This window comes from Plectropomus leopardus, chromosome 11 (genome assembly GCF_026936395.1).
Source record: "Plectropomus leopardus strain MGB_pleo_1.0 chromosome 11, ASM2693639v1, whole genome shotgun sequence".
NCBI classification, from domain to species: domain Eukaryota; kingdom Metazoa; phylum Chordata; class Actinopteri; order Perciformes; family Serranidae; genus Plectropomus; species Plectropomus leopardus.
This window is the reverse complement of record NC_142186.1, coordinates 34,161,602-34,185,360: the sequence shown is the minus strand read 5'-3', so window position 1 is coordinate 34,185,360 and position 23,759 is coordinate 34,161,602. Positions and strand designations below refer to the sequence as shown.

Sequence of the window (23,759 nt, the reverse complement as noted above, 5' to 3'; positions counted from 1 at the left end):
CAATTTGTTTTAGGGCTTAGTGATTCTTATAGAGAACATTTTTGGTGATTTTTTCTATAGAAACTTTCAGATATGTTTTTCTTAAATTTTGAAAGGAAAGTAAATAAAAATGGGAAATGGCCTTGAAAAAAGTGCTTTAAAAGTTATAATTCTGTGACATAATTTTTTAATGTATTATTATGTTAACTACAAATATAGTTTTCTTAACATGTTTTCCTACCTTTTAAAAAAAATGTCTAAAACTACTAAAATCTTGCAATTTGTGGAACGTTTCTTGTCAAGTTGCTCACAAGAAAACAAATATTCATGCACAAGTACATGCATAAAATGCAGTTTTCACCTCTTCTTTGTAAACAGAAAACTTTGCTCATGACCGTATTCACTGTGATTAACACAAACACACACACACACATACTGAGGCAATGGCAGCCTGGTGAATTGATCGAGAGGGAACAAACAGAGAGCTGTTTGCTTTAGAAAAAGTGTCACAACTTTCATTCATCTTCACAGCACAGAAAACACACACACACACTGAATTTGTACTGGTGTTCAGACACTGCTTGTTTTCTTTTTAGTTCTCACACAGACAAACATTCACTCACATGACCCATAATTCTTATGCTGTGAACACACACACACACACACACACACACACACACACAAAGACAGCAGTCTTCTCTCACACATTCTCACACAACTATAACTCAGAATCTCCTCACACGTGTGGACATGACTTCAGACTGCCGTCCACACACACACACACACGCTGCGGCACTGAGTTGAGAGGAGTGTGTGTGATAAGTTGTGTTATGAGACGGTGTTATCTGTTGTGTCAACGCTGCCTTTAACACCTCCTTCCTCCTTCCCTCCTCAGTAAAAATATCCCTCCCGGTTCCTCAGAAACTCTGAGTGAACCCTCCGACGTTCCTTTAAGGGTCTTGACATCCTCTGAATTTCTCGTAACAAACAAACAGTCACAACAAACTTCTTTTTTTTTAAATGTGCAGTGTCGGTTTGCACAAACGCCTGACCTGCACCTGATTTACAGGCTGAGATGATGTGAATTTCTCAGCTGTGAGAGATTTTGTTTCTGTTTAGAGGAACAGTAGCTCTACTTTTGATTCCTCTCATGAGCCTCCAGCGTAACGTTATTACATAATTCACAAAGCTCTGGACTGTTTTTCACTTCCACTGAAACTTTACGATACAACAGTGGCGATCCTGTGCCAGCTTTGTTTAGTGCAGAGTGGAAACAACTTTTGCATATTTACAGAAAGATGAAACGTCATGCAAACCGCTGAAACCGAGTTAGGTTGATCGGCAATATGACTTAAAATTAAAAAAACAATCCAATAATTCTGCGTGTGTTACTGAGGAGTATTAACAACCAGAAGTGTAAATCATCGGTTTCATCATGATACAATATCATATCGATACTTTGGACAATGATATGATATTTGCCGATATCACAAATTCTGCCTTGATACAATTTCGATGCAATTTGATTTAGGGACCTGCGATCGATATGAGCCGATATTATCTGCTCATTTAACACAGCCGGTTACAGAAGAAGCTGCCACCCTTTTTTTTTGCTTTGGGCCTGGAAAGATAAAAACAACATCTGCATAATTGGAAATAATTAAAACTGTTTCATTCTGGAAAAAATGTTTTCATTTTAATTCAGACCATGATGTTTTTCCTAAAATGTTTTTCCTCAAAACATGGATTAACAGCAAGATCTTTTAACAAAAGCACAAGACTCGGCTCAATAATAACCATCCAGGATCATGACGTGTACTCTGTCTGTTAACCCCGAGTTTCTCCAAAAAAACAAAACATTACATCTCTGATGATTTATAAAATAGCATTTGTAACACCCACAGACATAATAGCAGTTGCCTACTTCAAACGTAATATGAAATTTAATGAAAATGTCTTTTCTGGACGCTGTATAAATGTCTTTTCTGGACGCTGTATAAATGTCTTTTCTGGACGCTGTATAAATGTCTTTTCTGGACATTAGCAGAAGATTTTGTATTACATCTGTAGTAGGCAACTGCTATTACGTTTGTGGGAAAATTATTATGTTTGTGGATCACTACATTAAATGCTGCTGATTTGTATTACATTTGTAGTTTATTACATTTGCAGGTGTTACAAGCGTTATCTTCATCGTCTTTTTCTTGTCTGCTCGCCATCATCTGCCTGCAGCTGAGCGATTGTGACACAGAATTTCAAAATAAATGCACATCTGAACAAGAATGATGTGGATAGATGTTTGCACTTTGCATCAATGTTACGTGATTGTTGCTCATTTAATCGATATAACGATGCAGATCGATGGATTGTTACACCGTTATTAACAAAAATGGCGAGAGACGAGATAGTCACAGCTATGAAGGCTGTTCTAAATCAACATGTTTTCTCAATAATGCGTTGTTTCGGTTCCCACAGCACGAACCCGAGCTGAATTACAGATTAAGGTTATTTCAGCTCCATTGTGCTGAAAACAGAAACACAACAACACAAAGAGCGACCCGGTCTCAGCGCGGCTAAAACTTTAACAAACTGTTCATCATGAATCAGTGTGAAAGCAGCCACACATCAAGCTGACAGTCGCTGTTTGTTGAGATCCTTTTTCCCACAATTCCACACACTTCCTGTTTCCTGTTCAGCTCCCAGCCTTATCGCAAACTGTAAATTTCGGAGTGTGTGTGAGACGGTGTGTATTTTGGTTTCACCTGATTAGATTAGCTGCGGTCGGATAAATGAGTCCAACAATGAGCTCACCGTCACACACGGCGTCTCAGACGAGACGTCTGTGATCTTCTGTCAGCTGAATACTCGCCTGTACAGTGTGTGTGTGTGTGTGTGTGTGTGTGAGTGAGGTGAAATGATAGGATGCACCATTCTGATGATGATGATGATGATGATGAAAAAGACAGGCTGACACTTCTCTCTACAATTTGACTACACTGACCACAACACACACACACACACACTCAGAACCTCCACACCCTGTATTTCTGCTGTAGTTATTGTCGGCAGCAAGATGAAAGATCGCAGTATATTTACTACAAAAATGATAAACTGTGAAGTATTTTTAGTGTTCAGTGTGGTGCATGTGGGCGGATCACACTGAGACTCATCGCTAGAGAAGTATCACCAGCAAAACCATTGTTTCCCTATAATACGGCGCGCCCGGCGGGTGCTCCTTTCTTCCTACTCCATGATGCATTTTTCTGGTGGTTTTTGTGTGCATATGAAAGTTAAAATAATTTCAACTTCTATGGTCAAGGCGCAGAATTGTATCGCTAATCAATGTCACTTTCGGCCATGTGCACTCGGCCCTGCTCCACAGGCACACCCAGATGTGCTTCCAGGGTGTTTTTTTGTAGCTGTTTTAAATGTTTTGTGTAACAGTAAATTGACATGAACATGAACTTCATTTACGTAAATGGTGCAGTCTTAGTGTGTTGCAGCAGCATCAGTGTGAATTTTCCAGGTGTGTGTTTGCTCTTGGATTCACAGACGCATACTTTGGTACTCGTGTATTTCTCTGCAGGTGTATGCATGTGCCGATACGTCTGTGTAAGCTGTTTTCTTTTTTTGTTAACGTCAGTCTGTTTAGTTTGTACAGTGTGTGTGTGTGTGTGTGTGTGTGTGTGTGTGTGTGGTATGCAAACTGCCACCAGAGGCTAGATTTACTGGCGGAAACACGCTGCCAAAAACAGGAGTGGTCAGATTAATCACTTGTCTCCATTTCTGTGTGTGAAAGTGTGTATTTGTGTGAGTGTGTGTGTAGATATTTAGAACTGATATAGAGCTTCCCATTAAATGCATTTAAGTTATTTAATGATATTAGGTTATTCTCTTGTGATTGGATATTTTGTTGGTTTAAAATAGGGCTGTACCAGATTTATTCCAATCGAATCAGATTTGGGTGTTCAATATGAATATCTGACAATTCGTTTTGGTTTCCATACAAAGATTTAACATCTGAACGGGCTCTGGTCAGGAGTCAGGAGCACTCACTCTGTAGCAAAATCTGGGGACCAAAACATCCCCAGAGGTACACTGCACAGAAACAAATGCTTGACTTGAAGCAATTTCAGTCGGTTAAGAAGTGTCCAAATGATGACTCCAGTCTCTGGCTTTCACGCTGAAGCCCTCGTTTAAAGTCTGCAGAAAAATCTTATTTTGCTGTTGTCACTTTTAATTTATATATGAATGTTTTGGTGTCAAACCAAAAAGTTACAAGTTTACTTTTGGCACCTGCTTCAGATCTTATCAGTCTGAGTGTTATTATTGGTGGTTATCAGGATCATAGATTTAGGTCAGATGGCTCTTGCTTCACTGACTAGTAGCTTTCTAACACTGTTATCAGCCCATTAAATGGCTGTGTTTATTCTGCTATATGTATATCGATGAAATACTTCTTCAAATAAACAACTTTCTGAAAACCAATGTTACGAGAGCAGTGAGAGCGAACCAAAAAGAAAAAGTTGTGGCCCAGACAGTGAAACAAAAAGCTGAAATTATTTATATATCCCGGGGGTGCTCCAGGTGATTACTCAGTAGGTTCATCATGATTAACCCTTTCAACTTGTCATACTGTTTTCACATCATTTGATTCATATTTATTAAAAAGACAATAATTGTAGCTGCTTTAAAACTATGATCCATAACATTTTTAATCAAATCAAACCCTATTTGTTGTACTGTTCATGGACTGCTTTTTTTCCAGAAATAGTCATTCACTGTCTTGACATTCAGTAATTATTCCTCTTTATAGTCGTTTTATTCACAAATATGCAAGATAATATATTTATGGGTGTGGAAGGTAGATTTAAAGACAAGACTAAAACAAGACAGGCACAGAAACTGAAGTTTGAGCACAAAGTTTAAACTAAAAAAAAAATTACCAGAAAATGAAGTTAGTTTAGATTAAGGCAGCCTGCAGCAAGAGGCCGACAGTGTAAAAGTCTGTGTGGTATGTGGGTGTGGTTGAGAAAAATGAGCACATACTGTAGTTATCCATCCACCGTGTGTGTGTGCGTGTGTGTGTGCGTGTGTGTGTGCGTGTGTGTGTGTGTGTGTGTGTGCGTGCGTGTGTGTGTGTGTGTGTGTGTGTGTGTGTGTGTGCGTGTGTGTGCGTGTGTGCGTGTGTGTGTGTGTGTGTGTGCGTGTGTGTGTGTGTGTGTGCGTGTGTGTGTGTTTGCCGATGAGCAGTATATTTTGCAGGATCACTTAAACACACTCCGATTCCACCCACAGTCACACCTGTAGTAACAGGAAATTTGATGGCTTTGCCAAAGATGTGGAGATAGTAACTCTGTGTTTGACCTCTCTCTCTCTCTCTCTCTCTCTTTTGCTCTCCCTCTCTCTCTCTCTCTCTCTGTCTCTCTCTCTCTCTCTCTCTCTCTCTCTCCCTCTCCCACAATTTTCAAAAAATTAGTTAAAGGTGACAAGAAAATTAGCTAAAAATTAGTTTTTGTTAGAAAACTTTCCCAAAAAGGGGGAAATATGCAAAAACTATTAATAATTTCAATAATTTTGTAATCAAAATTATAGTTTTTTGCTAAATTTTGGGTCATGTCTTATTAAGTTGCTCGATGCCTTCTCCTCCTGTCTTTGAAGAAAAACAAACCAGTTTCAAAGGCTTAATTAAACACAGTTTTAATCTAACTTCTCATGTTTGGTATTGTAATTGGCTGTAATACACTTTAGTACACTGTTAGTCCCTGCTGGTGTTTGGAGTCTGGCTCGGCTCACAGCGGTGGCCATGTTGTCGGCTGTTTGGAGCTGTGATTACAGGACTGCAGCAACAATTTACGTTCAACTGAGAGTTTACTGGCGTGGGCGAGAGAGCGAGATAACGAGAGAGAGAGAGAGAGAGAGAGAGAGAGAGAGCTGAAAATGAAGCGTGAAAGTAAAGAGGGAGTCACTGTGTGATTATACGGTAGAGGATGTTTACTACCTGCGTGTGTGTGTTTGTGTGTGTAGCTAAAGTGTAGTAAATGTGTAGCAACTTGACCTCCACAACACCCCGTCTCCATGGCAATGGTAATGCCAGCACAGTGTTACAACACTGATTTGACTGGAAGGAAGAAGCAGTTGGCGTTGCAGCAGTAATTGTTGTGTTTGTTTGAATGAAAATCTTCGATTAACAACAGCTGGAGAGATTTCCTTCCGTGTGTGTGTGTGTGTGTGTGTGTGTGTGTGTGTGTGTGTGTGTGTGTGTATGAGTGTGTGTGTGTCTGTGAGTGTGTGTGTGTCTGTGAGTGTGTGTGTGGTCAAGGTAAGATGTCTTTAAGCTAACGGAGTAATTTTTAAATCATATTTAGCATCACTTGAAGGTTGTTTGTGGAATTAATTTGGTGTGTTTGTGAAAGAGCTCCATGTGTTTCCAGGCACGACTTTTCCAACTTTTTTAAATTCAGTGGAATAAAGTGTGTTTGCAGGGATTTTTTGTGTGTTTGTCTATGTGTGTATGTGCATGTGAGCATGTGTGTGTGTTGTGTAGTTATCCAATGATAGGTAAATCTGTCAGACATTTCCCTGGCAGCCTTAATGCCACACACAAGCGTACACAAACACACATAAACACACACTGTGAGGGATCAGTGGACACTTTGCACCTCCAAACACTGTCAGTCTGTCAACTGCAGCGAGCATTTATTATGGCTTTTTAGAAATGAAAACACAACAAAATTATTCATTAATTATTTTTCTTTTAAAGGCTTGTTGTTGTTTTTTTAATAGAGAAATAAGGGGTTTCTACTAAAACACATCTACATTCATCAGAATAAAGTATCATTTTTGTTGCATTTACAAGAATGCTAGCCGTTTAGGAGCTCATGATTAGTCACATCACATGATGTTTAGGCTCATTTGCACCGAGCAGCAGCGTTCTCACCATTAAAACCAGTTACAGTGTGAATTCAACTTCCCATAATAACACTACAACCACACAAAGTTGTTTTTGTTAGCAGCATATTTGATTAAAAAACCTGTTTACAATCTTATAGTTTACCAGTTTTAACTAGATTTGTGTGTTTGTATGTGCGAGTGTGTGTGTGTGTGTGTGTGTGCGTGCGTGTGTGTGTGTGTGTGAGTCTCAGTAGCATTTAATTTGTAACACTTCAGTGGTTTTGTGTGCTTGTTGTAATGTATATGTGTATGTACACTGTGGTGACCCTCAGCTCCTCAGGGGTCTTGCTGCTCGGTTTGGAGGTTGGGGAAGGTGTGTGTGTGTGTGTGTGTGTGTGTGTGTGTGTGTGTGTGTGTGTGTGTGTGTGTGTGTGTGTGTGTGTGTGTGTGTGTGTGTGTGTGTGTGTGTGTATGTACACAGGGTTTCCCCCAGCAGGGTGCTCTGTCTGTGGCTTGCCTGCCTGGGTGTTGCCCCTTCCTCCCTCGGCTCCACGTGAGCGACAAGGAAAACACAGAGCGCCCTGAAATATGAAAAGGTCTTAAAATATTGGCAAATATTTTTATAATTGGCTCCACGGACAGCCAAGGTCACAGCCCTGCTGGTTCTGCTCTTTTCATTTACATCTCACATGTTTCACTGCTGTCATCCGGGGAGCGTTACAGAGCGGGCGGCAGCAGGATGAGCTGTAAATTCAACATCTGGGAGCTTAAACTGAACAAATAGAGCAGTTCAGCATAAAATACTGCTGCTGCTCTGATGCTTAAAAACAACTTGGATGGAGTGAAATAAAGTCAGCAGTCACTTTTTAAAAAAAAAAAATGGCTTTTTACACAGAGATGGCACTATACAGCCACCACAAAGTCCGTCCTTTTTGCCTCTTTTTTCATTTTCACACAGAACCAAACAACGGCAGCATCATGTGGCTCCAGTTTGTGATTGTAGACAGCATGCCGGCATCATGGAAACAAAAGAGTTTCCGAAAGAGTTTTAAAGTTTCCCAATGAGTTTCACCATTTCCATGCTTTCTGCCATTTCTGCTGCCCTGAAACGTCACGTCAGCGTTGCAACTCAGCAACTCGGTTTTCAGCAAAATTTCCCAATTTCCCACTCTTAATTCGGACTTTGGAGGGCCGTTTATGTGTAAACTTGTGAGTAGTGTACATACAATATTTAAGAAGAGTACATGAAGGCAGCATGAGTATTGTATCCAATACTAAGTTTTAGTATCAATTGGTATCGAGTAGTATCTGAGTATCAATTTTTTTGACAACTTAATTAACATCCCTGGCCCACATTAGTTTTAAGTCGTAGATCTCAGAAGGAGTTATCCAGAATAGTACACACTTATCTGTCAGTGTCATTAATTTAGAGCAAATAAAGACGAAGCTTCTGGTGGTGGCAGGTGGATGTAAAGAGTGAATGTTTGATGTAAAATCACTCATTAACATGTTTATTTTTTGTGTGAGAGGGCTGCAGGGATGAACAGCAGAAGAGCTTTTAGGAAATATAGTCTTAGTTTTTGGAAACTTTGGAGTGTAAAAGTCGTGCCGTCAAGCTGAAGGTCGGCCCTCATCGCTGCTGTGTGCGCTGCATCGTTGGCTCTCGTCAACCCTAGTCGGAGTTGTCTGTGAAAAAATCTCTCTGATCAGCACGAGAGGAGAAACAAAAGTGAAAAATCTAAACAACCAGCTAAAGTCAAGAGGCACTGAGTGGCAACAAACTTGTTCAATAATTTTTCTTCTGGCATTGAGCTCGTTAGCAGAAACGTTTCCTGGTGGTTTGTGTTTTTAGTAAATCTGTTTATTTCTTTCGACATTAGATTGTGTTGTTAATGTGCTAACTGGCAAACAAGCATCATGACAGTCTTCTGGTTTCCTGTTTTAAAAAAAACTATTACAGACAACCGCCATCTGCTGGTATGGAGGGACATTTCCTCTCACACAGGCACAGAACGTATGCGTACACGTGCAACTTCTTAGCCGAGACACAACGGCGTGAGTCGACACAACAAGGTCTTTAGTTGCTGCTAGTTCTCCGATGTCGGTTTGGTGTGTCTGGGCCTTTAGACAGAGCCATTATTTTAATGATAATATAATCCTATTTAAAAATACACATTTCATATAAGGAGTACAAAGGTACACTGTCATGCTCGAAGGCACTACAGCAGACAGACCGACTGTTAACACACACGTCAGCTATTTAAAGACTGAAACCTGCGAGCTCCTGGTTACAGAACGGACCATTTCTGCGACCGCATCATATTTTTTCTGGGCAGTGAGAAAGCTCATGTTTCATCCTCCCTCTGTGTTTGCAGTGTGAAGAGAGAGTGATGCTGGCAGACCATTTGTGGCTCAACCAGACTGAAAATCCAGCCGTCCTAACACACACACACACACACACACACACACACACACACGCACGCATGCAGGTTGTATTTTTAACAAAAGCATACTGGGCATATTTTGAGGGTGTGTGATGCCGAGGGATTTCTGTAAAACCAGGCAAAATAATCTTTGTCAGGCGTGTGTGTGTGTGTGTGTGTGTGTGTGTGTGTGTGTGTGTGTGTGTGTGTGTGTGTGTGTGTGTGTGTGTGTGTGTGTGTGTGTGTGTGTGTGTAACTCACCCAGTGTTGTAAATGTCCTCTCTGATGTGGCTGGCTGTATTTAGGCAGAGTGCAGAGAGCACTGAGGAAGTTGTGTGTATTTGTATATGTTTGTGTGTGTGTGTGTGTGTGTGTGTGTCTGTGTCAAAAGGAGAGTCGGAGAGATTTTATGTCACCACCAGACCTGGAACACTTGATGTCCTTTTGTATCAGGCCAAAACTTTGGTTATTCGGACCGGCCACTGTATATTTTTCTGTACATTTTGCATGTGTTTGTATGTGTGCGTGTGTGTGTGTGTGTGTGTGTGTGTAGGTTAGTAACAGGGCGTAGCTGAGCAGAGAGAAAATATCTTGGCCAACCGCGGGAATGAACCCACCCACTATACCACACCCAGAGAGCGAGCAGTGCGCTCTCTCTCTCTCTCTCTCTCTCTTTTTATATCTGTCTCTTGCTGCTTTTATTTCTTTTATTGTCTTATTTTGAATGTGTCAATTACTGTCCTTTTGTCCTTGTCTGTTTTTCCTATTTAATTCCTGTTGTATCTGCGTGCGTCTCTGTTTTGGTTTTCTCCTCTCTGCTTTAGAGTTCAGATACCAGATTTTGTATTGAATTCAGATCTAGATTGATAAAATACCTGAATTTAGTAATGTCAAAGGGAAACACATTTCATATCACATTCTTTATCTCTACAAAATGCTCTAGTGGCACCTGTGCTGACAGTGGAAATGTTGCTGTGACTAAAAGCGAGATTATATTAAAAAAAAAAGTAATTTCTACGACATGTCGTCTCACAGTGTGAAAAACTGTTTTTTGATGATCTGAATGGTCAGACAGGAGGGCAGTCATCACAAAGAGGGATGAGGCACAATTATTCAACAGGAGATAATTTGTTAGAGTCTCACCTGGGAGGCATTCATGTGGTTGCAATCGTTTAACACATGCAAAGAAATAAAGCTTCATAGTGTTTGTAACCGTAGTGTCGCCTCACGTTGTCTGTGTCTCTGCAAAAAAAAATTGTGCTTTAGTAGACCACAAAGACTCCAGCCGACAGCCAACCAGCAGGTACATTCTGCGCCTATGAGAGAGGAAATAACTTTAAAAAAGGGAAAACAGAAGATCATAGGAATGGATTTAAGACACTAGAGATCCAGTTAGCACATTAATAATGCAACCTGATACTGAAAAAACTAATTATGCTTCATATGCACCAGCAAACGTGAAAAGTTATGAGGATTTTTTGCCAAAATGGCTAAAAAAATAATCTTATAATAAGTTTGTTTCAGTCTGATGCCCTCTTGACTTCAGATGTTAATTTGCTTTTCTCGCTTTTGATTCTCTTTGAGCTAAACTGCCAAAATCTACCTGAAGGCCACGTTATACCTGCGGGTAGTGAGCATTAATCGCTCTGACTGAAGCATCTCTTCCCTCTCAGGCAACAACATGTGGTTACAGATGATCAACTGAATCTTTTAATGTAAATATTTAGAACTGAGGACTAAATCCAATCATGTCCAATAACGTATTTGAAAAGTTTCTGATTTTATGAGTGTATTCTGGATTCAGATTCAGTAAAGGTTTGTCCAAACCCAGCCCTTTCTCTTCTCTCCTCTCTGGATGAGAAACGTTTCCATGGTTGGTGAGGATATTCCCCATCATCACCGTGAGACGCAGACTGCAATAATAACCAGTGTGTGTCCGCGTGTGTACGTGACTGAGCGCCCATTTGCACTTAAATATCTGTTTTCCCTGCAAGGATGGTTTTTCTATGGTTCTCTCTCTCTCTCTCTCTCTCTCTCTCTCTCTCTCTCTCTCTCTCTCTCTCTCTCTCTCTCTCTCTCTCCTCTCTGTGTGTGTGTGTGTGTGTGTGTGTGTGTGTGTGTGTGTGTGTGTGTGTAGTGCTCCATGGGTGGTGTAGCAAAGGCTCAATCTTAGCTGAGCTGTCAGTGGTCTACACACACACACACACACACACACAAACACACACAGAGCGATGGACAGGCCTGTTGTGCTTCAACAGCACATTCCAAACCAAGAATAGTATTAAATGCTGCCTGTCCAGCCACTGTCAAACTTGCTTGCTCGCTCCCTCATGCACGCACACACACACGCACACATGCACACACTCACACACTTCATCAAATCCTTCTGCACCGTTAGATATTCTTAATTCTTATATTCTCTATGTTCTCCTTGTGATTTATTTTGTTGAACCTAATTTTCTCCTTCACCATCGTAAATTTGTCCTGTCTTCACGTGTGATTCGTTACTTCACATGTGCGAGTAGAAAGTGACGGCGCTCTCTTCAGTAGTTTTTGACAGTCTGGTCACACCGGAGAGTCTTATCACAAAATTGAATCTGCACATCTTTGCAGAAGTATTTTTGGTCGTAGAAGTGCGGTGACCAGTGACTTGTGCTCTCGGGGCCATTTGGCAAGTTAACCACTAGCTGGTCGGGCTAGTCAGTCACTGTAGCTCCTGTAAATTCTCTTTTTCCGTTTCCTGCAGTGAGAGGGCAAACTCATTAACTTGGCTCAGTCACTTACAGGATGATTAGTTCACTCAGGTTATTCAAAATCAACAGGAGGGTAAGATAAGATAAACTTTATTGTCCCAAAAAAAATATGTCTTGGGCAGAAGTGCTGAATGCAGCTGCAGAAAACATGATAAAACATAAACCAGCAAGACAAACAATGCATACATCGACCCAGATAAAAGGAAAGATAGATAAACAATTCAAATCAAAGTCAGAAAAATTGCACATATTCTATAAAAAATGTAAACGCATCTTATGAAGAAGACTGCTCTTCAAATAAATTAAGGAAATGGACATACACACAAGAGAATAAATAATTGTAAAACTAAAAATAAATAAATTAATTAATTCATGTGATGGTGACAGAGCTTCTGATCACCCCGGGTCAGTTTAGTGCGATTAACACAACTCTGACGGTACTGTTGTCTTTACTTTTATTTATTCAATTTATTGACGTGTTGCATATAGGGTTTCTTGTCAAGGCTAATATGCAGCTCCTGTCCCCAGCTGGGCTTTTTTATCTAAGAATAAAACAAAAAAGACATAACATCCTAAAACATGCATCAAATTATTTGGAATGCACTGCCAGCTGCCGCCATATCAGCTCAGCCGCCTCCATGTTTGCCTGCGACGACCGAGGTGACACCCGTGTGCAGATTAATGCAGTAAAAAGAAAGAGAAAAATAATTTATGTATCCACCCTGTGATTTAAATCCACTCGGAAAAATTGAATGGGTTCTTCCTTGGCTCATGCTACAGCCTTTCAATATTCATGTAAATTGGGCCAACAGTTTTTCCGTAATCATGCTGACAAACAAACAAACTGAGAAACATGCAAACAGCACTAAAAAGTCAGTGGTATACACAAATCAAAAGTTGCAGATTTTTCGCCCGTGTGAGTGAATCCATTAACTTTTTTTATCAGCATGAACTGAATTTGCCGCCGTCGTGTGTTTGTTTCTCTTTCTGTCACACACACTGTCATTTCCCACGCTGTCGACCACACAGCTTTGTTTTTAGACTTCACATAATACTGTTGTGTCCTGTCCGACCGCCTCGTCTGGACCGCATGAACACACACACACACACACATACACACACACACACACAAACACACACTGAGACACATATGATCTTAGCAGGCATACACACTCACAAATACACACTCATAGACACACACTACACCACAGATCCAATCAGTCAGTCTTTGGTAGATTATTTTCCTCTCTCTCTCACACACACACACACACACATTGCAGAGTGGATTCTCCTGCATGCTGATTGGTTGGTATGCGGGCGATCTGTGCGGCTGCCTCTATTTTGACTATGGCTGCCTGCAGATGAATGCAGCGCTGCGATCTGACGCTAACATGTGAATCCAGGCAGAACATTTGGGCTTTGAATGCGGTGCAGATAGCATCGCTCTCTTTATCTAATCCACACGGTGACTTTTGTTGCTGTGGTTTTTGTTTTTGACCCACGAGGAACAAACAAGTGTTGCCCTCTAAACTCCAGTCAAAGATGAAGAGCCGTGATATCTTTGATTTTTTTTTTTTTTTTACTGCAAGCGCGCTCAGCCTGCAAGAGTGTAAAATACAATGTGATGTGCACTACCTGACAAAAAAAACCTAAACAAAATTTGACAGCTCAACTTGAGAAATTTCATGTCATGTCAGTTGGTGAGGATCCTCTCGTGATCTGCTGCATTCAGTCAAGATTCAAACCCCACAAAACTTTTCCTGATGTTGATTAGCGCTTCTCTATCATAGAAAAGTCATGCTTCAGCAGAAGGGGCCATGGAGTCGAAAAAAATGGAAAAATACTGCAAAACAGCAGCGAGGATTTGAGGAGCTACTGGCTGCTGCATCTACATGCGCTGCCGTTGTCATAGCAACTAGGGAGAAACTGTAGAGTTTTTAATAATGTGTCAGTCTCTACAAATGGATATTGTATTGCATGATTGGCTATTCTGGTTTAAAACAAATGAGATATGTCGTCAAGCTCCGTGTTTTTTTCCAGCCTCACACTGGGAGCTGCCCAGTATAACCACAGCGTCCCTGCAGCAGCAGCTGGGTGTTCACCGAGTGCCACTCATTCACTTTTCCCATCCGCAGTTTACCAGGGGATTTGGACTGCCGACCACAAACCCAAACCTGAGGAATATATATACACAAAAACTGATTCCATGACAAGAAAATAATCATAGAGTTGAGGTGAAGAGTCCACAATGGACTAATAAATCGTCTCTGCTCAAAGTGAAACATTCTAAAATGAATATGGAAACATGGAAACCCAAACTGAAGCAGAAGGAGACGGACGACGAATACCTCACAGAACCAGCTAACAAACCGCAGCAGGCCAATCATGTCATTAGGCAGCAGCATGAGTCGGTGATTTAACTTTTTCTTTTTTTCTCTGCACTGAAAAGTGTGTTCCTGAAAATGAAACACCTCCTCAGTAATTTGGGGGAACAATATTATAATAGATTTATTCTCCAAAGGATCATTTAGCAAAGTCAATGATGTGCAACGTAAGGAACTACATTACCCACGTTTTCCTGTCAGACTGATCCCATCCAGATGCGACTGCAGCAGATTCGCATGGGATTAAAACGGCTGCAGACGGCGGTAATCCTGACGAAAACCACCAGACGTTTCCAGGTAGCCGCGTCCCTTGTGAGAAGGGTTTAACGTCACTTCGTTCCCTGCCGCTCAGATCGACGGCCTCTGCTCTGTTTAGTCTACAGACCTCCACTTTGTTAGTTTGTTGAAGTAGCAGACTGACACGATGTGACCTGACCCCTCTGGGTTTCCATACAGGAGGGAAGCTGCCATCTTGTCTTACAACATCAATGTTTATCAACCCTTTGCTACCGCTCCCCCGAGGACCCGGCTCTCTCACACACTCTTTTATTTCCTGCTGAGAGCAAAAAACCGAGGAGAGGACGGTGGCTTCTCTGGGAGCTGGACTTTGGTCGCGACATATGAGTGCAGGAAAGTTTTCACAAATCTGGTATTTTTATAGGAAAGTTATGCAACACAGATCCTACATGGGAACGTCCTGTATCGTTCCCATCAGACCTCATATTCACCATGACTTACTTTTCGTCAACATCTCAGTAAGAGCTACCACTATGACATTAAAAACAACCAAGAAACTCAACCTCTGACAGAGCGTGCGTTAAAAAATGCACCAGTTTCAGTTAACAACCAGCACACAGAATCAAGTGGTCTGTGAGGACAAGTGATCAAACAGAGAGACAGAAACAAAACAAAAACTGAACCAACTCTACTATAATCAACATTAAAAAACCTAGATTTTTAAAAAAATCCCTCCAATAGCAATCACAAAGAAAATCGCACCAAATTGTGCTTATTTCCTGATATTGTAGGATTCTTTTTTGTTTTTGTGATCCATTTTGATATGAGATTCTCTTAAAGGCCTCTTTGGGTTTTCTTTATGTCACATGCACAATCTGCTCCTATTTTGTTGTTCTGTTATTTTGTTTTCACTGTGCAAAATGAAATTTAAAAAATGCATCAAAAGTCAATTTAACAGGAGCTGTCCATTCAGCACCTCAGAGCTACGACGCGAGCAAATAACAGCAGTTACAGTGAAACATTCGTGAAATGAGGGTCTTTTGTTGCACAAAATCATAACACCATCAACTTTAAATCCATCAAAGAGGCGAACGTGATTTTGGGCTACACATAAAAATGTTTTTTCAAACTTTCTCTTACCTAATTGGGCTCGCACAGTTGACTTTAAGTAATAAATTAATTAAAGTGATTATTATATGGATCTATCACGAGTGGTGGAAAATTAAAACCTTTGTTTTTTTTAATTTAATGATGAAACAGTTGCATTTGTCTCATTTGTATAAGTTTTTATTTTTACTTTTATTATTATTACCCATTTGAGCAAGAGCTGGTCCATATTTTTCACATGACTGAATCTGGCCCCCTTTATAAAAAGGTTTGGACGCCCCTGAGTCAAATAAAACATACGGTCATCAGTCAGAACATTTATATGTCCATCAGATTAGACGATGACCACGTGTCAAGCTGATATTTAAAATTCAACATCAAACTCCAAATATCAGCTAAATTTCATACATACATGAAGAGCTCTCAGTCTCTGATGGGGCCGACTCATGTGAAATAAAATATTACTGAGTCCGTCCAAAGGTTTCAGAATTCAGTCAACAAACTTTCCGTTTCCCGTTAAATTTCACAGCTGAGGCTTGTTGTAGAGAGATGTTAGCCACTCTGTGTGTACATTCATTTTCTTTTTGTCTTGTGTGTTGTAGCACTGTCGAGTTTTGTGTATTTGTTATTCATCAGATAAAGTCGATCAGTCATTTAAGCACACACAGGCATGCTTTCATAACACTCGTACACACACACACACACACACACACACACACACGTCTCCTGGTGTCTGTTGGCTCAGCTGCTGAGGACTGATGTACGTCCAGATCAGACTGTCACTGCAGGATTTACCCTGACACACACACACACACATACACACACACACACACACTGATCAGATGGTCACTATCACACACACACAGGAGCACTGATTCACTAACCCATGAACACACACACACACACACACACACACACACACACACTTACATATCATCAGTTCACACACTTTCTTTGTGGCCCTCGTGTTTTTTTACTGCGTAGATACCGACACGCCCTCGGCCGGCGTTTCTTTCATGTCTGACTGTAAAACGCTGTGAGGCTGCTGAGAGAGCGTTCACATGTCGATGTGTAAATTTGTTCTTTTTACACGACAGCTTTTTACACAATTTGCGGTCGCCTAAATGGATTTGTTCTCACTTGTTGAGTATGAGCTGATGCTTTAGTTGAGTGGTGGTGTTAAAGTGTGCGTTCGGCTCCAAACATAGTGTGTGTTTATGTTTACATGAACCTTCCTCTTGTATTACGTCCTGTCTGTGGTCACTGTTAGAAATTTTAAGTTATTTGGTTGGCTGGGCAGAAAAATGGCTGCAGGCAGAAAAACACAGTTAATTTAATGAGTCTCCTCACTTTGCATCGATAAAAGTCTCTGTTAAACTGTGAAATCCTAAAAGTTTATTGATTTAAGCTCTATTTAACCAGAAAAATCTCTTGAGAGTAAAAATCTTTTTTTCAAGTGTCTTGACCGAGACAGGCAGCAACAAAAGTCACAGACAGACAACATGGAACAAAAATATAAAATCAACATAAACAACTACAAAACAAACAATGTAAAACACAAAAAGAACACAAAATAAAAGGACCAGAAGGAAAAATAGTGGGATACTTTGATACTTTTTTTGTACTCATGTTCACATTTGTTCACATTTGACCTGAGTCTCTCAGTAAAGCCCCAGACGATGAGCTGTCTGATTAGAGCTCCTCTCTGGAGTCTGTGAACACACACACACACACACACACGCACACACACACACACACACACTAACAGAGCAGTCAGTAGTCTCCACGTACATGCAAAGACAGATACATCCACACACATAAGACAGTTACAGTCTACACACACACGCACACAGATAGTCTCCAGTCTGTAAACCCTCTCCGTTCTCATGGAGATAAGAGGTGCGTCTCATTGTTTGCAGACAACGGTCCCGTTATCGTCTTATCACAGAGCCAGTCCAATCTGGAGGAGGCGGGGCTGCAGAGTGTGTGTGTGTGTGTGTTTGACGGGGGGTACTTTGGTTAAGTGAGGGTCCTTTGTCATGCAACAGGTGCTGTTGTCACTCAATTTGTCTGGATGCTAAAGACCTCAGAGGTCTGCAATGTGTTTGCATCAAGAACAAAACACAGCTGACCGCTGAGACGTCCGCTAATCCTCATCCTCGCTCCTGATGGACACTGAGACGACCCATCGGAGGTCGTCCTCTGTCAGGACAACATGTGGCTCATTAACACTTTGATCGCAACAACCCGTCAGTGCAGTCTGTCTTTGGTTAGGAGACAGACACTTCATCCCCACAGAGCCAGACAGACAACACGAGTGTGAAATGTCACAGCTCACAAATACAGAAAAATTAATTCATTCTGCTGATCAACAAACAAAATCCACATAAACAGACTGATGAAAACCGCTGTCCTTTGTGATCAGCTGTATTGACATTTAAAATGATCCATTACAAAGAAAAATTGGAGTGTTTGAGATCACACAAGCCCTGATTTGCTCCACCTGCTGAAACAATTTCTCTACTCATTCTACATTGGGCCAAATTTTCTCTTGTTTTTGCTCCTAACCACCATTTGTTCTTATTTTGTTAGTACACAAGGATTTTGGGGATTCACAGATGTTTTCTTCTTCTTTTTTCTCTCTCTCTAAGAGCAAATTTTATGACTGGTGGCGACTCTCTGACCAAGATAAGAGAAAAACATTTTCACAGGCCTCAAATTGTTGCCCAGCGCAAAGAAAAATGAATTTTACATTTGAGGAACATTTATAAAATCCATAAATGTTATATAATGAAATTTAGATCATGTTTTAGAGTGATTATAATAACTGGTTATTAAAGTTCAGGGTTAAAGAAATAACTACTTCATAAAATTCACTTCACTCATTTCATTATAAAATAAAAAGGCAACTATTTTTATAATTGTGTAAGTCATATTTAATACTGGGATCCAGCACTGAGCACATCTGCATAAGAGCAGATTTTGGATGGTTAAAGAGCGTTTGGTGAATCTGCAATTGACTTCTCTTTTTCTCATCTGAAAATATAAGAGAAATTTAAGAGAGTGTTGCTGCATGAGGGCCCACACATTTCTACAGTCACACGCTGCTCCACTGTAGTTACTGTGTGCTCTAGAAATTTGATTTGTGCTTCAGCTGCAGCTCAAACCTCAACATGAGATGTGGTTTTCAGACCATGTCTAAACTAAGACGGCTAAATCTGAAAATACATAATTTTCTCTGTGTTGGCATTCCGTCCAAACAAAACCAACATTTTTCACACTCAGAAACAAAGCAGCAGATAAATCTAAAAACCAGCAGCCTCGTGCTTCAAGGCTGACAAAGAAAACTGAGCTTTTTGAAAATTTTGAGGTTCATCTGCTCAGTTCTCTGTAAGTCCTCGTTTTCAGTGTGGATTTTGCCGATGACGGAGTAAAGGGGGTATTATTGCTCTTGTTGATGTTTAATTTGTCACTCTGTGATTATAAAGAATAAGTTGATCTGATCTGACATTCCAGTGCAGAAAAGATTAAATCGCTCTTTTGTGCTTCTTCACAGATAATGTCTAATGTAAACGCCTAAACTGTGACTTTTGTCCCATAGGGGGAAAAAAATGACATACAGGACACACTGCATGGGCAAGCAGCGCGTGACAGCTTCCGCGCTGAACTGCTGCAGCTTGCAGGCTTGCGTTGTTGCTGCGGCGCCGCTGCAGAGCCGTCTGCTGCAGAGCCGTCTGCTGCAGAGCCGTCTGCTGCAGAGCCGTCTGCTGCAGAGCCGTCTGCTGCTGTTACTATTTTCACAATTAACAGCTGATTTTCCACTAATTTTTGGAGCTGCTCAGCCACTGTGTTGTCAGCAAAATGGTCCTGCAAATATTTCTCAAGACAAAGCCTCGTGTTAACAAGGAAAATGGAGACTGTTTTAGGGGGCTTTTATTTTGAAACAGAAAATAAAACAGATATATTTGTATTTCTTTCTTATTATTTCTTATTGTATTTTTATGTAATGTCAGTATGATTTTTAGTATACAATATTTGTTCTCTGTTTTTGCTGAAAATTGCGTTTCACACAAAAAAATTGGCAAGCCTCAGAATCGTGTGGAAATGTGGGCCAAATTTTGCCCCAACGAGTGTCTCAGGTGGCTCCCCAGCTATTTTCTAATACACAATTTAAAAAAAAAAAGATTCACAGTAGGAATTGTTTATGTTTTTTAGTATACATTAGGGAACCACAGTGCATTAAACAGCATCAAAATGTTTATCCAAAAAAAAGTGCGAGTGGAGGATCCCCCACACCCCCTGACAGGGGGACATTAGGGTCTAGTTAAGACCCTAATGTCCTAAAATCCTAGAAACCTTCTAAAATCTGAGAAATGTCCTTAAAATCCAAAAATGTCCTAAAATCCTAGACAAATACCAAAATCCAAGAATGAAATCTGAAATCTGAGAAACCTCCTGAAATCCAAGAAATATGTGCTAAAAAAGTGCTAGAAAAGTCTTTAAATCCTAGAGTCATGTATGGGGCTGCTGCGATTGGCCCCTGGCCTCCTGTCATTTTGCAAAAATGGCCCCCAATCAAAGCAAGTTGAGTATCTCTGCTCTCAGTGAGACTTGGAGACTTTTGTCCACACAATGACTGAAATGCAGATTTTGTCAAGAAGATAAAAAGTCATATGTAGACGTGTTCAGTAATGATCTCTTCTTCTCCTTCTTGTTTTTAGATAAAGACTCCAAAGAGAAGAAGGAGGTGTCCAGGGAGGTGTTAGAGGCCAGCTTGAGAGAGGAGGTGGAAGGTGCAGGAGAGCCCGTCAAAGAGGCGAAAAAGGAGAAGAAGGAGTCATCCAAAGAGAAGAAGGAGTCCAAAAAGGAGTCAAGCAAAGAGCCCAAAGAGGAGGCGAAAAAGGAGTCCAAGAAGGAATCCTCCTCCTCTAAAGAGAAGAAGGAGTCATCAAAGGAGAAGAAGGAGAAGGACAAGGAAGGGAAGGAGGCCAGCAAGGAGTCGGGGGACAAGAAAGTGTCCAGGAAGTCGTCCGTAAAAGTGAAAGAGAAGAAGAAGGAGCCGGAGGCAGGAGAGGGCTGACAGGAGCCGCTCACATGATGCATACAGACACAAACATACATACATGTCACATACACAGCACGGCTCGCACACGTAAACATACACACATGCATATACACAGTCCATGTAAACGTATACAAGACCGGATAACTCCACGCCACACACACACACACACACACACACACACACACACACACACACACACACACACACACACACACACACACACACACACACACACACACACACACTTCACATATGCAGTCCCAAAATATATTTACATGTAAATATACTCCGTCAAGGCCACATGTGTCATTAGCAGAACAGTTTCCTCCCAGACACATATTTACATCGTCTAGTAATAACTGATCCACACACACACACGCACGCACACTCACACACTGCTGCTGAACCACATATGTGCATGTGTGTGTGTGTGTGTGTGTGTGTGTGTGTGTGTGTGTGTGTGTGTGTGTGTGTGTGTGCGCGCGCGCGCTGGGCAGCTGTGGTGAGCTCGGAGCCCGAGGAGAGCGAGGATGAAGGCAGAATCCTCCTCCTCTCCTCAGACATTTCGCTGACTCTCCTTCCTCCTCGTCTCCTCCGTCTAGCCTCAGCAGCAGTTGAACCCGCAGCCCTGCGCCTCCCTAATCCTGCTCAGGCCCCAAACCACCCCCCCGCCCACGCACGCTCCTGGATGTGACGTCAGACCCGCCCTCTCGCCGCCTCGTGTGGCACCGGGCCTCACCAGAGCCTCCCCCGCCTCGCCACTAAGAATAAATCGCCCGCTGCGTCCAGCAGCACCGCTGCTTCCGGGTAAATCAAGGCCACATCCTCCAGCCTCTGCCGCCTCCTCCTCCACCCTCTCCTCCCCCTCTGACCTCTCCCTGTCGAAATCTGGGACACTCAAGGACATGCGGCTGCTGATGGACACGGACTTGGTGCTGCAGAGTCAAACCTGAGGTTGTTTTTGTACATCTGGGACCAACTGGGTGTTTTCTGGGAAAAGCAGGAGGAGAGTCTGCAGAGCTCTGACACCCGACACTGCATCTGCTCATCTTCAGCATCATGAGGCGGAGGAACTCGGAGGCACTCAGAGACACTCAGAGACATTCAGAGAAACTTGGAGGAACTCGGATGCACTCGGAGGAAATCAGAGACACTCGAGGAAACTCAGCACTCGTGTCATCTGTAACATCAGCAGCAGCTTTGGCCAGCTCCAGTTTGATATGTGACCATAAGGACCATCACTGGTGCCAGAGGAGGAACAGAGTCTGTCAGTAACAGACAAACAAACTGAAGGTGTAGCTTTTACAATAAACTAAACAAGGTACGAAATTATGTCCAAAAAATCTGAAAAAATCAGTTCACTGAAGTTCCAACGAAAACAAAGAAACTTCTTCTCCTACCTTTAGTGGTATCTAATCATGCAGAAAGAAAGGTTTTGTTTGATTTCTGCACATTCTGAGGAGATCTTTCATTACAGAAAATGATTATTTAACGATTTTATTCAGACTTCTAATATCAGTTATCTGAGCAAATTGGTTTGATTTTTTTTTAAAGGCATGGGGGAAAAATGGGCAACTTGGCAAGAAATCAAAAAAATAGTGGATTTAGAAAATTATTTTATTATAAAGCTAGGGGGAAATGTCCACAGATGTTTCCAATTATCATAATTATTTATTCAGAATTATTTTAATTTTTAAGCATTTTGTGCAAGTTGTCATCTTGTTTTTTTTTTAGTTGTTTTTTTTGTTTGTTTTCCAGTTTTTGTTTGTTTGATTTTTAAGTAATTTTCTTACTTACATACTTTTTACTAATTTCTTGCCTCTTTGGCATCTGAGTTTTTTCCTCATAGTTCGCTCATTGCCTTTTTTCCCATGTTTTTTAAATAAATTGAGCCAATTTGCTCGGGTTTCAAGGGGTTAAAGACTGGAGCTGGTTGATGTGGGAATTAGTTTAAAAAATGTTTTTCTTTTTTCACTGGACACAAACACACACACACACAACGTAGGAGCTTCGAGTTGTATTTGACTTAAAGCTTCTTGTCCTCGGCCATCGATGCTGTGCAACACCACACGTCTGTACCTCGTCTGTATGTTCAGTTTCAGGTTTTTTTTTGTGTTTTTAAGATGTCAATATTTGGAACTTTTAGCAGACAAAAACCAGATAAACTTGCCAAGGAGGATAGCTAGAAAACTGTGTGATGTTCCAGCGGTTGGACACAAAGATACTGTCACATACTGTCACTGTTTCAGAATACGTTGAATGTTTGTAGCGTAGATAACGTTTTGTATTAGCTGAGACGTACCGGGCTCCAGTTCTGAGTCTGCTTTTGTAGATGCAGTTTGTTCCCAAAGACGACGACCTGCAGACCGAAGAGGATCCTAAATCAACGAGTCAGAGAAACCTTATTTATGAAATATTTAGTAATAAAAGTAATCTACTGTGAGTAATTGAAGCGTTCAGTTAATGCTTTATTGCCATTTTGTTTGATGTAACAGTGACTTGGAAATGCGCTGTGTTCTTGATTTTTTTTTTCCAGATGTCCAGAAGTGAATGATAACGTTGAGTCACATAATCTTCCTCTGAATTGTTTTTTCATTTGATTATTATTATTGAGCTACAGGGCTGCTGATTTTTCACCAGAAGACGTCATCCGTCACTTAAAGCTCCTTCCAGACTGAAAGTTACGTGACATAAAAGAATTTAGGATTTCAGCACTGGATCGTCTGCACTGTGCTCTCCCACTGAAAACGTAAGTAGACCGTAACTGTGACAAATTTCATGTTATGATGTTAATTTCTGAACCTATGAAGTGTTGTCTTCATCGTTCATGTTGCTTTGAAACACAAATCTCATCCAGACAGGAAGTTCTCCTCATTGCTGGAAGCTTGTTGGGTAAAGTTCAAATAATGCTTTATTT

General features: G+C 41.1%; 1 protein-coding gene across 2 annotated transcripts in view; it reads left to right on the top strand.

The window, feature by feature from the left end:
* Window positions 1–23,285, top strand: part of bbs9 (Bardet-Biedl syndrome 9) — a 184,844-nt gene extending 161,559 nt beyond the window's left edge. For both annotated transcript variants that reach the window (XM_088084690.1, XM_088084689.1), the window contains one exon: window positions 20,499–23,285. In XM_088084690.1, coding sequence (XP_087940816.1) covers window positions 20,499–20,857 — 359 coding nt within the window. In that variant the 3' untranslated portion in view covers window positions 20,858–23,285. The remainder of the gene's footprint in view (window positions 1–20,498) is intronic.
* The last annotated feature ends 474 nt before the right edge of the window (window positions 23,286–23,759 follow it).